At 43.7% G+C, this 19,821-nt stretch overlaps 1 protein-coding gene across 1 annotated transcript in view; it reads right to left on the minus strand.

Annotated features, from left to right (window-relative positions):
- Positions 1–19,821, minus strand: part of LGR4 (leucine rich repeat containing G protein-coupled receptor 4) — a 170,482-nt gene that overhangs the window by 35,629 nt on the left and 115,032 nt on the right. The window contains exons 4-7 of the mRNA XM_054972319.1: positions 17,017–17,088; positions 5,493–5,708; positions 3,949–4,020; positions 2,648–2,716 (exon numbers count right to left, since the gene is read on the minus strand). Coding sequence (XP_054828294.1) covers positions 2,648–2,716; positions 3,949–4,020; positions 5,493–5,708; positions 17,017–17,088 — 429 coding nt within the window. The remainder of the gene's footprint in view (positions 1–2,647; positions 2,717–3,948; positions 4,021–5,492; positions 5,709–17,016; positions 17,089–19,821) is intronic.

A 19,821-nucleotide genomic window follows, 5' to 3' on the forward strand; every position in this document is an offset into this window, starting at 1 on the left:
AAACTGCCCAGCTTGGGCCACTGCCGGGTGGGGAAGGGTTCCCATGCCCGGCAGCACCCCATTGCAGGCTGACTTGGGCCTGATCCAGGCCGTTTTGGGTCTGTTTTGACCATTTTGGGCCCATTTAGGACCTGAAATAGCCAGGATCAGGGCCGAAATGGCCAGGATTGGGTTCCCCCACCTGGCAGCGGTCCGTTCCAGGGTGACTAGGACCCAATCCAGGGATTTGGGGGACTGCTTTGGCCATTTGGGGCCGATTTAGGGCCCGAAACGGCCAGGATTAGGGCCGAAACAGCTGGGATTGGGCCGCTGCCAGGCAGAGGAGGGTTCCCCCGCCCAGCAGCGGCCTGTTCCAGGCTAACTCGGGCCCAATCCAGGCCGTTTTGGGCCCATTTGGGGCCCGAAACGGCCTGGATCGGGGCCAAAATGGCCCGGTGGTTTCCCCACCCAGCAGTGGCCCATTCCAGGCTGACTCAGGCCTGATTTGGGACATTTCAGGCCTGTCTTGACCTTTTGGGGCCCATTTAGGTCCCAAAATGGTCAGGAGTGGGGCCGTTGCGAGGCGGGGGAGGTTTCCCTGCCCAGCAGTGGCCCATTCCAGGATGACTCAGGCCCAATCCAGGTCATTTCAGGCCTGTTTTGGCCATTTTGGGCCCATTAAGGCCCCAAACGTCCACGCTTGGGGCCGAAATGGCCAGGATCGGGCTGCTGCCGGGCAGAGGAGGATACCCCTGCCTGGCAGCAGCCCGTTGCAGGCTGACTCAGGCCCGATCTGGGCCATTTCAGGGCCTCTCCCCTTCACAGATCTTGGCTGTGGGCAGATGGAGGTCAGGCATATGTAATTCCTACATCCTCCTGGGAGTCTCTCTTAATCCTGCTTGTTTTTAGTTGCCTCAGGGCAACACAAGTTAGTCGGGTTCTGCGGGCACAGCATCACCCATTGGGCTTGTCACTATACTGTGGAATGCGGATGGGGAAAGGCATCTGGGACTTCAAGATGCAGTCATCGTGAAGTGGATCAGCCTGTGGGGGATGCACTGGGACTCCTTCGGCTCCATAGTGTTTTGTCACTTGTCTGAATCTGGTCCCCCAGATGCTCTGGTGATCCAGCTGGGGGGCAATGACATGGGCTTGCAGCCAGGCCTGGACTTGTCAAGGGCAATTGTGTTGGGCCTGGGGACATTGAGGGAGTTCTTTCCAGGGGGTGGCTTTGCTTTGGTACAACTGGCTGGAGAGACACTCACGGCACAGCGCTACTATGCCTGAGAAGGGGAGGGGAACTGTCGTGAGATTTGTAAAAGCGGCTGGGGGTCATGTGAGCTATCACCAGGACATTTCCTTTTGGCTTGGGACTTTGTATTATCCTGATGAGGTGTACTTGTCCAGCTGGGGACAGGACATTTGATTTACAGGACATTCGGAATGGTCTGGGGTGTTGGTTGCAGCTTTAGGAGCTTTGGCAGGAGCCATTTTTGGCTCTTGTGGTGAATTTGACATTAGGCATGGATCCTTTTGGGGGGAAGCATGGCCTCTGTGCACTGTTTCCCCATATCTGGGGATCCACTTAAGGGATCTTGGGGGCGATGCAGGAGAAGAACAAGCCCAGCTTAGGGGGCCGTTGGACATTCTCACTCCCAGGTGACAGGAGAACCACACAGAGGCATATGCCTAAGTGGAATCCCACTCACTGTCATCCCATTGGGCTCCCTTTCAGGTGGCAGACTGAGAGGGCGAGAGGGTTATCAGCTGGCAGGCAGGACAGCCAATTGAGGGATCTATGCCCCATGCAGTCTGAAGGTTCCTGTAAGCTGTAAGCAATAAACTTGTGGTCTTTTTAACTCTGTTGCCTCTGTGTTTTCTCAATTATGGCTCTGCTCTCTCCCCTTGAGCTAGCCTAGCCCAAGAAGTACAGCATCAAAAGTACTCAGTCTAGGCTAACAAAATCTAATTAGTTTGTTTACCTGTAAAAGACAATGCAATTTTTTCAAAAAGCAACTATGCCCTGTTTAATTAGGATTCTGCTCAAGATATCTGTCAATTTTAGACAAGAAAAAAAAGGCAGTCATGTTAATTCATTACCAAAAAGCCAAAATAGAAAAAGTACCTTCATATCTTTATCAAGACCAGGTAAAAATCATAAATCAAGCAAAATGACTCAAAAAGCTTGCCCATGATGCTATGTTTTAGAATTAGTCTTAATAAAGGATGCCATTCCTTTAAAAAAATTAATTTATTTTAGGTCACCAAATAATGCAGCATAATATTCCTAAATCTAGAGTTAATTTATTTTCACTAAATATAAAAAAGTGATAAAAGCAGGGCTCATTTGGAGGGGGAACGCGCCGGAACGGCGTTCCTGTAGAGCTGAAAAGAGGTCACGTGGGTTTTGGCTCCACCCACGTGATTCCTTTTCCTCCCTCTGCCTCCCCTCCAAAGGAGGGTAAGCTGCTTTGAATTCATTCTGCTTTATTTTCAGGAAATACCTGGAGATTTTGGGGGAAAGGGAACTGAGGGGTGGGTGTTGCCTTCTGACACACTTCCAGCGATGTAAGGGGGTGTGGCAAATGCTAATGAGTTATGCTAATGAGTTCCTGCAGTTCTTTTTCTACGAAATGACCCCTAGATAAAAACATCAAGTAGTACTTACAATTCCTTTAGGCTGGGAAGCGTTTTTATAGCTTTAGGAAACTCTACCATGCTGTTATAGTTTAAATCCCTGAAAATAACATCAATAGAGTTACGCACTGCTCAGTAATCATACTATTTTTCCAAACAAAAATGAGCCAAAATTAAATAAAGAATTTAAAAAATGAAATTACACAGGATTAAAAATAAAATTAGATTAACACCTGAGATTATTCCAGAATAAATAGATAACTATCTACATAAATGTAATCTTAAAAAAGATTTCCAGGCTTGGATACTGTGAACGTGGACAGAAGGTGCTCAGGGAGGCCAATTTTTCCTGCCTTCCTTTCACAGATGATACATCTGTGAGTGCAAAAACCTGCCCTTAAAAGCAGGAAGTTCTTCATGGAAAGCTTTGTTCCACTCAGTCTTCTCACCCCCCTCCCACCCCCAGTGGTCTCTTCCACGGTCATAGGAGGCAACCTGCTGGGAAAAGTGTAGGAAGGGAAGATCAATCACTGTGAGCTCCTTGTACTCACGGGTTGCAGGATCTCACTCACAATATTTAAACTATATTGTGCACCTCATGTTAAATTCCTCTTCTAGATACAAACATATAAGCCTCTTCAAGTATTTAGGTCCCATTCACACTTGCTTCTAAACCTAGGTACCACCATTCCTCCCCCCATCTCTGGATACCAATGCAAGTCTGAATCTCCCATTTCTGTGCTCCCTTTCTGACATACTGCCCAGGTACTTAGCAGGAATCTGTAGGCATAGTCAAGCCACTTCACAAGACTTTCAGTTGTGGGAAACAATGTATTTGTGGGTCAGAATTTCCCCCCTACATTTTATGTTTACATCCAATCTAGTCCCTCAATAGTCATTCTGATCTTACCCCTTACTGCAAAGGGATCCTTAATGTTTTCCCTTTTATATCCCCTCTTCCTGCCTTTTCTTTGTACTGTCACCAAACATCTCACCTTGTCTGTCACTTTTGTGTTAGAAGAAACAGAGAAAGGAACCAAAACCAGCACAGTCTAAGAATTGACAAGGATGGAGCCCTTTGAATCCAGGAATTCCCTCTACAAGTTCTACCCATACTCAATAATTTGGGAAAGGCAAATCATGCTATGACAGAGCATTTTACAGTAAAACAGAGCATTTTGCAATAAAATATATAAAATAATATAGCTAATCTCTATAACTATAAAGCTAAGTAAAACTTTTAAAGTTTTAATCTTAAATCAAATTTAACAGTATCAACTCTTTTGCAATATACTTTATCCAATTAGGTATCCCCAAAGGAAGAATACTTACAAAGTTTCTAGGTTGTTTAAGCCATCAAAACAATGATGTCCCAATGTTTTTATTTTATTGTTATGGAGATGACTGGAAAAAAATAAAAATCTATTTAGAAACAAACATACCCCTTTGCAAATAATAGATTTTACTCTCCAAACCCCTATGGTTTATTATGTACAAATTGAGTTTCCAAAACAAAGTTTTCCTTAGTGGTTAAAATGTATGGTACTCACAAGGCATATGCAGGCTAGTGATTTGCTAGGGCAAACCTCTAATATTACCACTGGACAAAAGAAGCAATTGTTCAGCACAGGAACTGGCAAACTAGTTGCGTTGGGCACCAACCTCCATTTCTTACATATAACAAAAGATCTTCCTAAGAACTGAAGCAGCTTGTCTTCAGATTATAGCCAAAGCAATGCAATTTTTTTTTTGTTTTATAAATGAACCTAACCAGATCCTTGTCCATCCCTCTCCCCTACCCAACCCAAAAAGGCAGAACAAATGTTTTCTTCCTTGGACCCAAGAAAGCCAAGCATCAGGTAACATGAGTGGAATATTATACCACACGTGGCCCATCTCAATAAAGTCTACTTTAACTGACAATGAGTGATTCCGCACATGTTGGATAATGCACTTCCAATCCTCTTTATAGATCATTTGGAACGGATTTTTCGTATGCGGAACAAAAAATCCACCTCAAACGATTGATAAAGTGCATTGAAAGTGCATTATCCAATGTGTGCGGAATCACTCAAAGGCTCTCAGGCAGAGACATTCTTTTCCCAAACCTGTTACTGATTCCAATTTAACTGATAATATTACACACTGAACTTGGAACGTCTGCTTGCAAAGAAGGTGCTGTCACTGAGCCATGGCCCTTCTTTAATCAATCTGAATTTTACATGAATTCATTCAGATCTTCTGTGCTCTGCAGTGCTCTGCTTCCAAGCTTATCATCACACCCCTCTTCCAACCTGACACTACTTGAAACAAAAACCACTAATGAGATTATAGAAAAGGCCCACATTTTACTACCCTGCTTCTGGAGGCCAGGACAAAAAGGCCTTGGTTGCTCTAACCCTTTGAATGCCATACAAACAAAGACCTATAATATGCCACATTGCAAACTTGGGCACCCAGTTTACAGATAGAAACATTATCATCATCTTTCTTGATACAATCTTCCACACACCAAAGTGTGTCAACACAAAGAAAAACAAGCATCCAGCTCCTGGGAGACTGCATGAATTGTTCCCACATCATGTATGTGCCAGCCTAATTGCCAATGCTGCTCAGTGGGAGTGGACGGGGGGAGCATATTTCAAGGCAGTCCTTTCATGCCAACAGGTGTTTGGAGCTGTCAAAGCTGATTTTGGCAGCCTCTGTGTCAGCAATAATATTCTCACATGTAGCAGTGTGAGAGCAATGAAGAGCACAATCTCACATTTTAACATTGCTTTGCAGCATTTTTTATTCTCAGTGAAAATCCTATGCAGACCATCTCTTCTTCAAATATGCTGAACTATCCAGTGAGATGACAAGCAGAAAAGACTTACAGGACAACAAGGCTTGAAAGGTTGGTAAATGCAAAGTCAGGGATGCTGGTAATTTTATTGAGAGCCAAGGTTAAGGCCTGCAGGGACGGAAGGTTGCTGAGTGGAACAACCGGGACTTCAGTTAAGCTGTTATCATCTAGCCACAAGTGGCGCAGTTGAACGAGGCCTTCAAAACTGTCTTCTGGGACAGTAGTAATGTGATTAGCATCTAAGCGCCTGGAAAAAAACCAATATGAAACACATTATTGGGTTTGGGGAGGGGGGGGCGAGGAATCAAACATTGGAAAGAAGTTAGCATTTTAAAGCTAAAGAAGGATCAGCAAGAACTGAGTAAACAAAAAGCTTTGCAACTCAGAAGAAAAACAATGAAATTATGTATACAACACATCAGCTGATACACATCCAGAAAATTCAAATCCAGTAGTGATTCACTTCTTCCCCACAGGAAGCAAAAGTCTAACAAGGGAGGTCAATACAGCCACGATCTCAAAAGCTGGTACAATATAGCAACAATCTCCTCCATTTAATTGTCACAACAACCCTGTGAGGAAACTCAGGCTGAAAATATGTAACTAGCCCAAGCCAATGAACTTCCACAGCATAGTGGTGATCCGAATCTAGGTCTCCCAAATCCTAGTCTGAAAATCTAATCACTACACCACATAGGCTTCCATGGGGTGGATGCTGTTGAACAGTAGCATGCAGCCAGACCTGGGTGAGTCATACACGTCATGTGGTATCAAGTCACTGACAGAAACCAAGAGTTCAAGGCTAGCAATGCTGTTGTGGTTGCCTAGCAACAGCTGGTAAAGACAACAAAAAGGGGAGGGAAAAACTACCCTGAAATGAATGATAACCAAGAAGGAAAGAGCAAAAGAAAAAGAAATAAAATATAACTATGATTGTAAGAGAAAAGATTAAAAACACCTATATAACATTTAATCAAGCAGAAAAAAATGTATAAATTAGATTTAAAATATCTACTATATACACAAACATAATAAAATCACTCATATACAGTTAAATTAGTACATTTCATTTCCATATGTATGAAATAAAAAACCAGACGTGTTTCAGCACAAAGGCCTTCCTCAGTGGTATATATATCTCATAAACAGCATTCTATCAATATAATAAATATATCACAAATGCATGACATAGCACAAAATAGAACAATGAATTCAATGAAATTCTCCCTCAGAACAGCATGAAATATAATGAGGGCAATGCATCAAAATAAGAATTGTTATTCCTTTGCCCATAAGTCTCTTATAGCTAGGTAAAGAGTATAAGGTTCAAGATAGAGTGCTGAATACCAACCAGAAATGAAACATTTCAATCTAGGTGTGTGTACGCCACAAATATTCAGGAAAAACTTATGGAAATAACCAAAACCCAAAGCGGCAAGCTGCTTCGTATTCGGGTATTTGAATAGTTTCGGAATGCTCTGTAATGATTCGGATTCAGGGGGCTGGGCTTTCTCCCAGCACACCCACCCACCCCCATCCCTTCACCCCCCACTTAGCCCACCATCCCCTCCAACCCACTTACCTGGCTGGGCAGGGAAGGCCAGAGCCACCGCCTCCTCCTCCAATGCCTCCTCCTCCGGGCATGCAGGGCTGTGGGGAGGGCTGGAGCCACCACCACTGCCGCGCTGCCTCCTCTGGGTCCGCAGCGGCCTACAGGGCAGCCGGGAAGGCCAGATCCGGCAACGCACACCACCGCAGGGTGGCAGGGAATGCCTTTTCGGCCTCCTCCTCCTCCGCCGCACGGGCTCACAGGGCTGCGGAGAGAGCCAGAGCCACCGCCACCATGCCAATTCCTCCAGGGGCGCAGTGGCCCACAGGGCCGCCATGAAGGCCAAATCTGGTGACACGCAGCCCTGCAGGGCAGTGGGGAAGGCCAGATTCGCCACTGCCACACTGCCCCTCTGCCTCCGCGGCTGCAGCAGCCTGCAGCAAGTGGCGGGCCAAGGTAAGTGGGGGGGGACTGGGGGGGGATGTTTAAAGGGCCCTTCCACTTGCAAGCAGCGGGTAAAGGGCCCTTTAACCTTGGGCCCTGAAGCTTCCCGAGCAACCCGAATGCGTCAGGGAAGCTTTGATTCAAGATTTCCGAATCGGGGCAAGCATGCTAGCCCCAATTTGGGAATGGAAGATTTGAATCTCACTTACCGTGAAGCTTCCTTTCTTGGTGATCCAGGAGTGGGGCAGTCCATACGTTTGGGAAGTAGCTCCTCCTCTTCAGTGCAGGGTCAGTCGACTAGATTGGTCCCGGAAGGGGAGGGGCTCATCCCATCGCACGCCAGTTTGTTTTCAAGCCATGTGTCTCTTTGTGAGCGACCACGTTGGAACAAGAAAATTTTTCCCCTCCCTATCAAAAACTGATCTAAAACACTAGCATAGTAACATTATTAACAGAACCTGGTCACTATATACATCCAAACTCCCAACTCTGTTGTTAATCTCTTGGATCTTTTACAACATGTACTACTAACACACTCTCTTCTGCGACTCAAAACAGGGCAGGTTGGACTGCCCCACTCCTGGACCACCAAGAAAGAAAGCTTCATGGTAAATGAGATTCAAATCTTCCATTCTCCGGTGGTCCAATAGGAGTGGGGCAGTCCATACGTTTGGGACATATACAAGCAGTTTGCCCCTTGGGTGGGTTACTTGTTACTGAGAATCAGAGGGTGTGATGTAGAAACCTTCTGCCAAGAAGCGGCCTTGGCTGACACTAACCTGTTTACCCTTGTAAAGGAGTGTACAGACGTCCATGTTGATGCTTTACCTATTGTATCCGTTGAAGGGAATGCTCTATAAGCCGTTGAAGCGGCTGCCCCCTCCAAGAGAGTGGGCTGTAATACCTTCTGGAACTGGAAGTCCCTTCACCCTGTATCCTACAATGATACATCCCCTGATCCCCCAACAGAGGATGGAGGTAGATACTCTTTGTCCCAATGTAGCTCTTCTAAAGGACATGAACATACTATCTGACTTGCGTATTAGTAACTCAGAGTTCTACATACTTCTAGCCTATGCCACTCTCCTTCTTCCCCATATTCAGGATTTTGACAAAATGAAGGAAAGAAAATTTCCTCACTTCTATGGAAAGTGGAGTTTACCTACAGAATAAATGGTGGGTCAGACCTCAATATCACGTTATCATTGTGGAAGATGCAAAGTTCCTTATGCACAGATAATGCTCCCAATTCTGATACCCTTTTTGAAGATGTTATTCCTACTAGAAAAAAAGTATAAGGGTTAATTCCCTCGGAGGACATGACTGCCTTGGTTTGAAGGGTTCCCTGGTTAGTGCCCTTAAAAACTAAATTGAGATTCCATGTAGGGAAGCTATGAATTGGAGGTGGACTTAATAATGTAGGTCCTCCCAGAAACCTCTTCACAGGAGGAGGATGTATGAAAAATTTTGCTTTGGCAAACTCCCCCTATGGAGGATATTGCTGACACTTGGCATTTGAGGGTGCTAGTACTGATACCCTTATCTAAACCTTCCTGTAAGAACAGGAGTATTTCCTTTACCCTAGCCCAATTAGAGGATTTAGAGGATCAATCCCCCTGTCCTTGCACGATTTATGGGAGATCTGCCTGGTGATGTTATAACTTCTGTCAGTGGAACCCTATCTAGAAGTTGGCATGGAGCAAATTACCCCCTCAACATAACCTGGCTTTTGTCATTGGTTTCACTCAACCTACATGCTGTAAGGTTTAGGAGTGCTGGTTGCTGATATCTTAAGGCCCTTTGTGTCAGTAAATCTTCTCTGAGCAGTAGATGCCCTGGTTGCGTAACTGAGAAAATCATTAGGTCTTGGAACCATGGCCTACTCGATCAAAAAAAGGTGGTTGCTATGATTATCAATTCCGCTTTTTGTTCCATCACCTTCTGTATCATCCTGTGAATTAATTGAATTGGAGGGAATGCATATAACCATTGTTGAGGCTACTCAGTGTTTAGATCATCCATCTCTATGGACTGAGGTTTCTTCCTTCCTGACATGAACTTTAGGACTTGGTGGTTCTGTCCGTTTGCAAACAGATCTACTTCTGCTTTGCCGAACCTCTCACATACCTGTTGGAAGACTTCTCTGTTTAACATCCATTCCGTCTGATCCAGAGTTTTCCTGCTTAGGAAGTTCGCAATTACATTTCCCTGTCCTGCAACATGGACTGCCTTCAAGGACCTTAAGAGTGCTCTTTGTCCAACTGAAGATTGTACTGACTTCCTTGTATAGATTCTTAAACCTGGTTTCCCCTTGCTTTATTACTTAGGCTTTCGCCATCATGTTGTTAGATTTTACCATTACATGCTGTCCTACCAGCACCTCTTAGAACCTTAGTAAGCTCATTTTTAAGGCCCTGAGATCCAGAAAGCTCATGCTGTAGGATCTGTCTTCCTTTTGGACCATGTCCCTTGACCATCCTGTCCTGTATGTGCACTCCAGGCCCTGAAACTGACATCTGTCATCATAATGACTTCCTTTGGTTCCTTGAGTGGTACTGCCTCTTGCAATCTCGCAGGTTCGATCCACCAGATCATCTCTTGTCTTAGGGATGCTGGTATTTGTATTACTTTGTGATATTTTTGTGCAATAATGTCCTGGAATGGCAGAGGAAAACCACTGAAGAGGCCATGTGTGGAACCTCACCCACTGCAAAGTGTCTTAACAGGATACCATCATTCCTAGGAGATGTACTAGGAGCATCACCTCCACCTTGTCTCTTCTCTGTACTTCCGTTACCGTAGAAAACTTTCTTGAGAGATAAACATTTTGTCTTCTGCTTGAGTATTAAGCTGCTCTTCCCTTTCAAATCCAGGAACAGCATCACTCCCTGAATCCTTAATGCAGTTATTAGGGTCACTAACACCTTTGTGAAAAACTCTGAGGGATAACTTTAGGCTGAAAGGGCGAGCTCTGTACCGGAGGTGTTCCCTGGCATATGCAAAGCATAGATACTTCTGATGAGATTCTGATATGAGTATGTATAATAGGCCTCCGATGGCTCTATGGGGGTCAAATAGTATCCTGGGGGGGCATGAATGCTATGAAGTACTTCAGTGTCCTGAAGGATTTGCTCAGTCATGCAGGTACAGAATGGCTCTGACCTCTCTGCTGGGGAGTCCGGGGGGCTTCCTCCAGGCGGGGGGAGGCCTGTCCCTGGACAAAGATAATTAGTTTTGCCTTTACCACAGTAAAGTGGTTGAGCATGGGGGGAGATTGGTGGAAGGGGTCACTTGATTCTTTCACTGCCCAACACTTCTCCTGTACAAGCCCCTCTTTATTTCCCAGATTCGTTGGAAAAAGCCATGATTGTCAGGGTGCTATAGAAACAACGTACCAAAACTTTCATCCATATTACACTAGGAGAGTGTGTGTCATCAGTTTTTGCATCTAGATATGAATTCCTTCAGTTTGAAAGATACAATCTGCTGGTGAGAAAACCAAACACCTGAAAATTGACTCTTTCCTGGCACATTAAGCCCAATAGGATATGATAATGGAAACAGAGCTCCTGTGCATGTGCTGAGCATAGTGCTTGTGCAAAGGAGGCATGAGATATGTCCCTCTGCACACTGGAGGAAATACTAATATAGATGTTAGTACAAATTCATGCATTTCCAATCTAGCACTGACCTCACTTCAAGGACAAAGAGAGAGCTGATTTGCCTCCCCTCAGCATCAGGACAACAGCTCCTGTGAAAGCAGCTTAAGCCTTCTCTTTTCCTAACATTTACAGCATTTTTGAGAGAATTCTATTTTTAAATTCTCTCTACATGAAACATGTATACAGCATGAAGCTGGGTGGAGTCTAGGTTAAATCTTCTTGCAGATTGATTTCAATGGGCTTAGACTGGAGTAACTCTTTTTAGGATTGCACAGTTAATGTATTTAGCATGCTTCGTAGCTTAATTAGTAACCACAACCCAGAGCCAGTAATGGCGTTTTGTGCTTTTATTAAACAAGCTCTGATTAATGGTAAGTTTTCAGTTAGTGGGACTTTGCATTGGCAGAGGTTTGTTCCAAGTGAAGTCAATGGTAGTTACACCCTTGCTTTTAAACAACCTGCTGGAACAGGTTGTTATATGAGTGCCACAAACAATACATTTTGTCTTGGAAAACAGCCAGAAACAGGACTGATAAGTGACTATGGTCAAGATATAGGTGGAGGACCAGGGAGCTTCTCCACAGACCAGCACCTCTCTAGTCCTTGAGATGTGGCAGGATCTGCACTGGCAAAAGATACATGACAGGCAGAAATGAAATATTACAGGTTTTCTTAGCAACTAGCAGCAGCAATGGAAATGCTGCCATTTTGTAGTTCAGCCAGTCAGAGACATGGGAAGCTTGCCAAAAAATGATGCCAACTGTAGTATGAATATTGGCCTAACCACCACCACCACCACAAAAAACTTTTACTGGGTCTCCAATTATGATTCTACCATCCAGTGTTTCCTCATGTACCCCACTTATCGCAGTTTGTCCCAAATTCCCCCGTTTCCTATGGGCTCACAGAATTTTCTTGGCTTTTCTGCTTCTGGTCCTTACTATTAACCCTAACAACACAATTTTAATTCTTCAATGTACAGGATATCTCAGGGTCTAATTAGACAATGTCCTTTGTGGCAATGATGAAGACTCTGCCTCCAGTTGGTTGAACTGATAGTCTGATTATGGTCTGATTAGATGGTACATTAAACACAAGTTGGGTTGGGGAAAACCAACTCGTGTTTAATATGTGACCCAGGACTCAACTCAAAAATAGTGCCCGGGGGGGGGGGGGGTTAAATAATCATCTGTGAGATCTGTGAGCAGTACAGCAACAAGAGGGGTTTCATCACTCCCTCCCTTCCACTTTGTGTTCCTTCGTTAGCAGAAAAGAAATATGGGGGCAGGTTGTTTGTCTCACTTCTAGTTTTGCTCTGCTAGCAAACAGAATTGGGATTTAATGTATCATCTAATTAGATGCTAAAATGTTAACAGGCATTCTATCAGTTCAGCCAACAGGAGGAAAAGACTTCATTACTGCCACCCCACCCCACCCACCCCAAAAAACCCTTGGTGCAATAAAATAGATTCATGTAACTGATAAATGATTTTATTTATTAAAATGGCAATAAAAAGCAGCAAAAAAGCTTATTTGCATAAAGTGAGTTTGCCTTGCACAGCCTTTACTCAAATTGTACATGGTTAGAAACTGGCCTGTGGCCAGTTCAGTAAGGGATAAGTGCATGGTCAAATTACTATCCAAACATTGCCAGCTTAAAAAAAAAAAAAGTAATGACATCTGCATATCTTTTGCCCTGTAGTCAGAGGTGTGTATATTCTCATTTGTTAATATCATTTAGCATATGTTTGTGTTGGAACATTAAGTTAAATTAAATCTTCAGTGATAACAGCCTGTTTGGCCCAAGGAAACCACCCACCTCCTCCTTAACCCACATGTTCATGTTTGCACATCACAGTGAGCAGTGACACAATAATTCTTCAAAGTAGCAAGAAGTTCTTACATAAATGTCATTTCAAAAAATCATAGTAGGCCTTTGCTATTCGCAGAGGATCCCGCTCCTGGGATCACCATAAATGGCAAATCCATGAACACTGGGAGGCAGTCGAACTGCACACAGCAAATAAGTAAAAAGGCCAAATAAGCAACATCTGTAAATGGCAAGGGTCTCCTGAATCTATTTATAACATTTTTGAACTACTCTTCTCTCTCAAACAGGACTCAAAAAGGAATATTTATCAATATGGCCAGACATTTTTGAATACCCTCCTAAACAATTAGAAAATTATTTGAAAATCAAAAAAGATATGTTCAGAAAGGACATTTTATGTTGTGAAAGCTGCTGTTTTTAAAGCCCAAGACCCAGAAATGGCAGTTATGACATCTCTGCAAGAAGGAATGGAAGAGGAGCACTGATGATCAAAGCTGCAGTATGGGTTATATTGGAAGAGACAGTCCATCAAGTATACAGTGAAAAGTTTTCAAGGTAAAAGCCAGCCAGCACCCTGAACTGCACTCAGAAACAAACCTGAACTAATGCAATGATTGGCATAATCTCATTCCAGACAGCAATCAAGCTTCTATATTTGGGTATTAATTAAACAACAGGACTCAATGCAGCTTCAAAGAGTCAGCAAAAGCCAAAAGCATATTAATTTGGTAAAGAAAGGAAAACATTCTAGTAGTGATAAAAGCCAACACTGTTAAATTTGGGGATGGAGGAAGTTTACTAATACCAAAGGCAGTGCTGCACAAATAATATTTTTTTCATAGTTGAGATGATAAATGAATAAATAAGTATCTGCTTTTATTATCCATTAAAGTATGGAGAGCAAGAGATGTTCCTTATGGCACACGTGAACTTGTCATACTTTCATTCTTGCTTTCATCATTCCCCAAGGCAATTGCATTACTTTAAAAAAAGCAACTTAAATTCTAATCTGTACATTCATACTTGCATAGCAAATTGCGATTTTCATTTATTTTCAAGTCCTACTCTCACATCAGGTCAAACACAAAAGTAAAAAAGGTAAAGGCAGCAAGAGTGAAAGCATGCATCACATTTCTTTAAAAAGCAAAAAGTTAATATTAAATCAGAAAGTAAGTAATATGAGTTTGCAAAATTGGTTGACTGATGCCTTAAATAAATACCCCCAAATCCGGGGGGGGGGGGAATCAGACATCATAGTCTGTAAACTGAAGTTTATGCTACCAGTCACAGTATTTTGGATAAAGTGAAGGATATATGAAGAAATTGACACCTTGACAAGGCATGTAGTGATGAACAAGGAAGAAGGGGTGCATGTAGCATTGAGGGGCATGAGAGTGTTCTCAGCTTCAAAGAGTATATTCTGTTCTTTGTTGTAGATTGCAATGAATAGTGCTATTCTATACCAAGGTACTCCACTCTAAAACAATTAATTTCAGTGGGGTTAGACTAGAGAGAATCTGTGCAAGATTGCATTATCAGTCTCTCTTGCTTCACCACTACTGTATTCATACTGTATTCATCTCAGGAAATCCAACAGCATTATTCTAGCAGTGAATTCTGGGTATTGACACAAGCATCATCTCAAAGTGGGCATTTGAGATAAACCACTTTGGGACAACTGAAGTCTGGAATGAATTTTATTCTTTTAAAGAGCTACTTCAGAACCCACCAGGAAATCACTTGAATGGTTGCAAAGTAGCTGTTAGATCTAAGAGGGGAGCACTGATAAGGCTGATAAAATATCAATCATTTTATGAAAATGACAACAAATGCACTCTGAGTTAACAAGCACTTTCCCAACAGTAGTAGTGTACTAATATCTTGGTCCACAGAGAACCAGAGTGGTGTAGGCCAGGACTGGGGAGAACTATGTAAAACTATTTAAAATGTTAAATAATGAAGCTTCCAAGAATTTACTACACCTGGAAGCCAATTGTCAGTTGAAGCAAACACAATGTGTGTGTTCCACTTAAAATACTAATATGAATTAAACCATATTTAAACCATATTAATTTATCCTTCTCCCCAAAATGTCTGAATAATAACTAATCTTGAATACACAGTGACTGTAAACTTTTTTGAAATATTAGAGATGTATATTAAGGCTTCATTTAATTTTCACTGAAATCAGAGATACTACTGGGGAATACAGGGGAAATGCCATCAATTTTTGAAAAAGAAAAGGAATGGAGAAGTGGGGGGTGGGTCCCCTGCAATAAAAGTACAGCGGGGTGAGGTGGTCTGGCAATGTAAATATTTTGAAGTAGGTAAATCTGGTTTATAACATTCCACAGATTATATTACAGATCATTAATGGGGCTTCCCTGTTTGTTAGGAGCTTGTTCTAAAACTAGATATTAAGTGGCTGAAAAAATGTATGCCATTGGTATAATAAAACTTGTTTTAACTAAAGTTTCAGGGGATCTGATTATGTGAATGCATCCTTTCAAGATAACTTGGTGCAGTACTATAAAACAGATTTCTAGACAACTGCACTTTTTCATTTTAGAAAGTTGCACTATTAACAAAACAATGGCTACATTATAGCCCCTTTCAGCAAAGAACCTGAAAATGAAAAGCTACAATTGCACTAGCCATCAACTGTGAAAACATCAAGAATTAAAGAACTTTAAAAAACTACTTATAAAAAGAGCTCGAAAAGGAATGAAAAGAGCCCCAACAATATTTACAATATTAACTAGCTTTCAGGCAAACTGCATCTAAGTCAAAGGCAACAAAAATACACACACAACGGCAGCAAACCCAATGATTATCAAGGTGTTCTGAACAAGAGAAATTTGTTTGGTCGTCAAGAAATAAATCCTCCTAAAACTTCCTTCACGTTAAGTTGGGAACGCTGCCAAACAACCAGCTAGGTAACATTTAAACTTGAAGATTTTGGACTGACATGACAACTACGTAAATTGTTTTTAAGGCAGATGCTATTTTCTAATATTTTACATGTAAGAATTTTCTGTTTTAGATAAAGATCACATATCTCATAGACCTTCAAAGCATTTTTCTCTGGAAGAAATTTATACTCAAAAGGTCAACTGCTATTAATATCATAGTACAGTTACATCAAACAGTTTTATGTTGTTTTTAGGTTGATACTTCAGGCTCTGTATATGATAACCTCTGAATTGTCTCCAAACAAAGTACACAAAATCAGATCGCTAAAACAACATTTGTTGCCAAAGGGACCTTCTTCTGACCAGCATTCATGTGTTGGAAAACACAAGGCTAGACTAATACACTTCGATGAGGCTGCTAAGTATCCTAACCTAGTACAGAATACATTTTCTTTTTACAAAGTGATAAGCTAGGTATATAAACTACTACCCAAACCACTTCAAAAAGTAATCTATGCACGTTAGGAAACATTTCGGAACAATACTGAATTGGCAGAAGGTGTGAATAGGGAACATCAACAGAACCCGCCCCCACCCCCACCCTCCGGCCTTATGCAGGTTCTTCCATGACTTGCATAAAGGGAGTATTTCTACAACTCCCCCTTCTGGCAGTAGCCCCCTATGACTTACTTTCCTGATGGGGCACCCAACTCTTTGGAACACGTTTTTGGAGGACCGGGGGCTAAATTAAGGGGGAGAAGGCAGCAAAATTCAGCTCCATTAACTCATTCCATATGTAGTCATTTAGGATCCAATCTAGGGTCTGTAAATTGGCCAAGCAATTCTGCCCATTTTATATTATGTATCAAAATCAATGGAGGAATTAGACCTGTAACAATTCCATTTTGGATTTCCTATATCTATGCTGTATGCACTGTGAAGTTTTCTGCTATTATGGTATGTGAAAAAAGTATGCACGTGCAAAGAGTAACAGTAATATCCTTCTAGACCTTTTAGAACAAATACATTTTAATTGCATATGCAGTGTTGTATGAATTGTTGTATCTGCAGTAGTTTCCTGAGGCAAACATATATCTGGACAAATAAAATCAGAAAGCAAACAGATGCTGGCACAGACAACTGACAATAGAACTTACAAGGATTGTAGCCCACTTAGTCCCCTGATGGCATCATTAGGAACAGTTTTCAGCTGGTTGTTCTGCAGAGTGCTGTAAAAGAACATCAACAAGCGTAAACAGATTTGGAAGACCCTCTTAACCACACACACTACACACCACCCATTTACTCCTGCACTCTTCAATTCTGAACAAAATGACTTAATTGACCATCCTGGAGAAACTGGGAGAGGACTGTGATGTTGAAGAATCCCCCTTGGAGAAGGGGGGAGGAGAGCGTAAACAGGATGAAGGGAAGGAGACCCCTGACCCCAGTGGCAGCACCGATATGCAGGAGTTATGAGAGGAGATGGAGGAGGTCAAGCATGCACTGATGGAGATCAAGGAGGGGCTGCAGGAGGTACTCCAAAATGCCCCACCTCAAGGAGCCCCGGTGGCTTACCTCCAGGGCCTCCAAACCAGGTCGTGCCCCCCCCCCAGCCTTGGGCCAGAGGCTACCATTGGGCGATAGTGGGTTGCTTGGCCCAGGGGTCCCAAGTCAGCCCCCTCTGGCCTGGCAGAAGTTTGAAGCATGATTCGACGGAGATCCCGACAAGCTGGCCTACTTCTTAGTGCAGGTGGGGGAGTTCCTGCGAGAGTGGGGCTACACTTTTCTGAATGACCTCAGCCACGTAAGCTACATTGGGTCCCAGCTGGGAGGCTCAGCTGCAAAGTGGTACATAACCCTGTATGCTGCCCGAGCTCCCAAACTGAGAAGCGTGGAAGCATTCGTACAAGCGCTCAAAAAGCAGTACAAGGACCCTCTAGAGGAAGACAGGGAGAGAACCCATTTGAAGCACCTGAGGCAAGGTAACCGTCCCATCTGCAACTATGCAGCCAAGCTCCGTGAGTATGCAGCCAAGTTGAGAGATTGGACAGAGGGTGTGAAGACTGAATTCTTCAGAGCCGGCCTGAATCCAGACCTTGTAGCCAAAGCCCTGGTGCAGGATGATCTGCAGGCCCTACTGGGATGGATCCAATTGGCCTGCGAGATCAAGAACCGGGAGCAGGTAATGAAGCTACTCCAGCAGCACCGTCAGACTAGGCAGCGAAGGAGTCCTGGAGACGTACGACCACAAGAGAAGGGAAGAGGATGGAGCAGCCTTCCCCTCCCCAGTGAGAAGGACTGGAGGATGAGACAAGGGCTGTGCCTGAGATGTGAAGAACTGGGTCACTTTGCTGCTGAGTGTTCCCCAATGGAACGAGCCCCCGTCAAGCTGAGGCAGAGGACAAAGAGACCATCGGAGGGGTAGCCGAAGCCTAAAGGCCATCTGAGTCTGAAGGAGGAGGTGGCAGCAGCGGCCACGAAGGCACAGGAGGAGACAGAGGCATCTAGTGGAGGGTTGTTGTAGGCCAGAGAGGGAGAGCTAGGACCACTGGTGGGAAACGACAGAGACCTGCTGTAAAAGGCACCAGCCAGCAGGTCACAGAGGATCGGGTTCCACAGAAGGTGAGACCAAAGGGAGCTTTATTCTTCATTGTCGTCACCCTGCTGAATCCCCAGAGAGGTACCAACATCCGAGTAAGAGCTTTAATTGACTCTGGGTGCAGTAGAGACTTAATTGCCCCTGCGTTAGTAAACGGGCTGGGATTGAGCGTAGCAAAACTACCTGAACCCCTTGTATTTGAACAGATGGATGGAACAGTAATGAAAGGAACTCCTCCCCTGGATACGAGACAGAGTTGACCCCATTGGGGATGGGAGGACATTAAGGAGAAAGGACTTTTGTAGTCAGCCCCATCACAAAGTTTCCCCTGGTCTTGGGCATGAGGTGGTTATATGACCACGATCCGTACATCAAGTGGAAGGCAAGTGAGTTATGCTTCCCCTCAGAAGGTTGCCAGAAGCATGTGTAGGATAGCTGATGGGGCCCCAGTCCCCCTCTCCCAGAGACTGTGTGTCTAACCATGGAAGAGAGGGGTAGGATCCCCCTGGAATATCAGGATCTGAGTCGGGTGTTTGAGGAGGAGGAGGCGGCAGATGAACTGCCCCTCCCCACAGACCCACTGATTGTGCAATTGAACTGATCCCAGGGAAGAAACTGCCTAAGAGGAAACTTACTCAATGAGCCCGGGGGAAAGAGCAGAGCTGCGCAAATTTATTGATAAAAATTTGGCAAGGGGTTTTATCCATCCAGCAAGCTCCCCCCCATGCTGCCCCTGTCCTATTTTGTAAAAAGAAAGATGGGGGGTTGAGACTGTGTACTGAGTATTAAGGGATCAATGCTGTCTCCATGTCTAATGCCTACACACTACCACCTATCAGAGATGTGTTAGGGGTGGCTGCTCAAGGGAAGATCTTCACAAAGCTGGACCTACAGGACACTTACTTCAGAGTATGGATAAGGGAGGGGGATGAATAGAAAACAGTCTTTAATACCCCGTTAGGGCAATTTGAATACAGGGTGATGCCTTTCAGGCTCCAAGGGGCTCCAGCGGTTTTTATTAATCTAATCAATGAAGTTTTACACAAATACCTCTGCAAGGGGGTGGTTGTTTACTTAGATGATGTTCTGGTGTATTCCCAGAACTACGCCTCACATGTAAAACTAATACGGGAAGTGTCGAAAACCTTGTATCGCCACAAGTTATTTGCCAAGCTCTCCAAATGTGAGTATCACAAAAAGGAGTTGGACTTTTTAGGCTATCGAGTGTCTGGCCAGGGCTTGGGAATGGACCCAGCCAAAATCAAGGCGGTACTGGGGTGGGAAGCCCTAAAACTAGGCTGCAACTGCAATCCTTTTGGGGATTTGCAAACTTCTGCTGTCCATTTATTAACAACTTTGC

Source organism: Eublepharis macularius, chromosome 2 (assembly GCF_028583425.1).
Source record: "Eublepharis macularius isolate TG4126 chromosome 2, MPM_Emac_v1.0, whole genome shotgun sequence".
In the NCBI taxonomy this organism is placed as follows: Eukaryota; Metazoa; Chordata; class Lepidosauria; order Squamata; family Eublepharidae; genus Eublepharis; species Eublepharis macularius.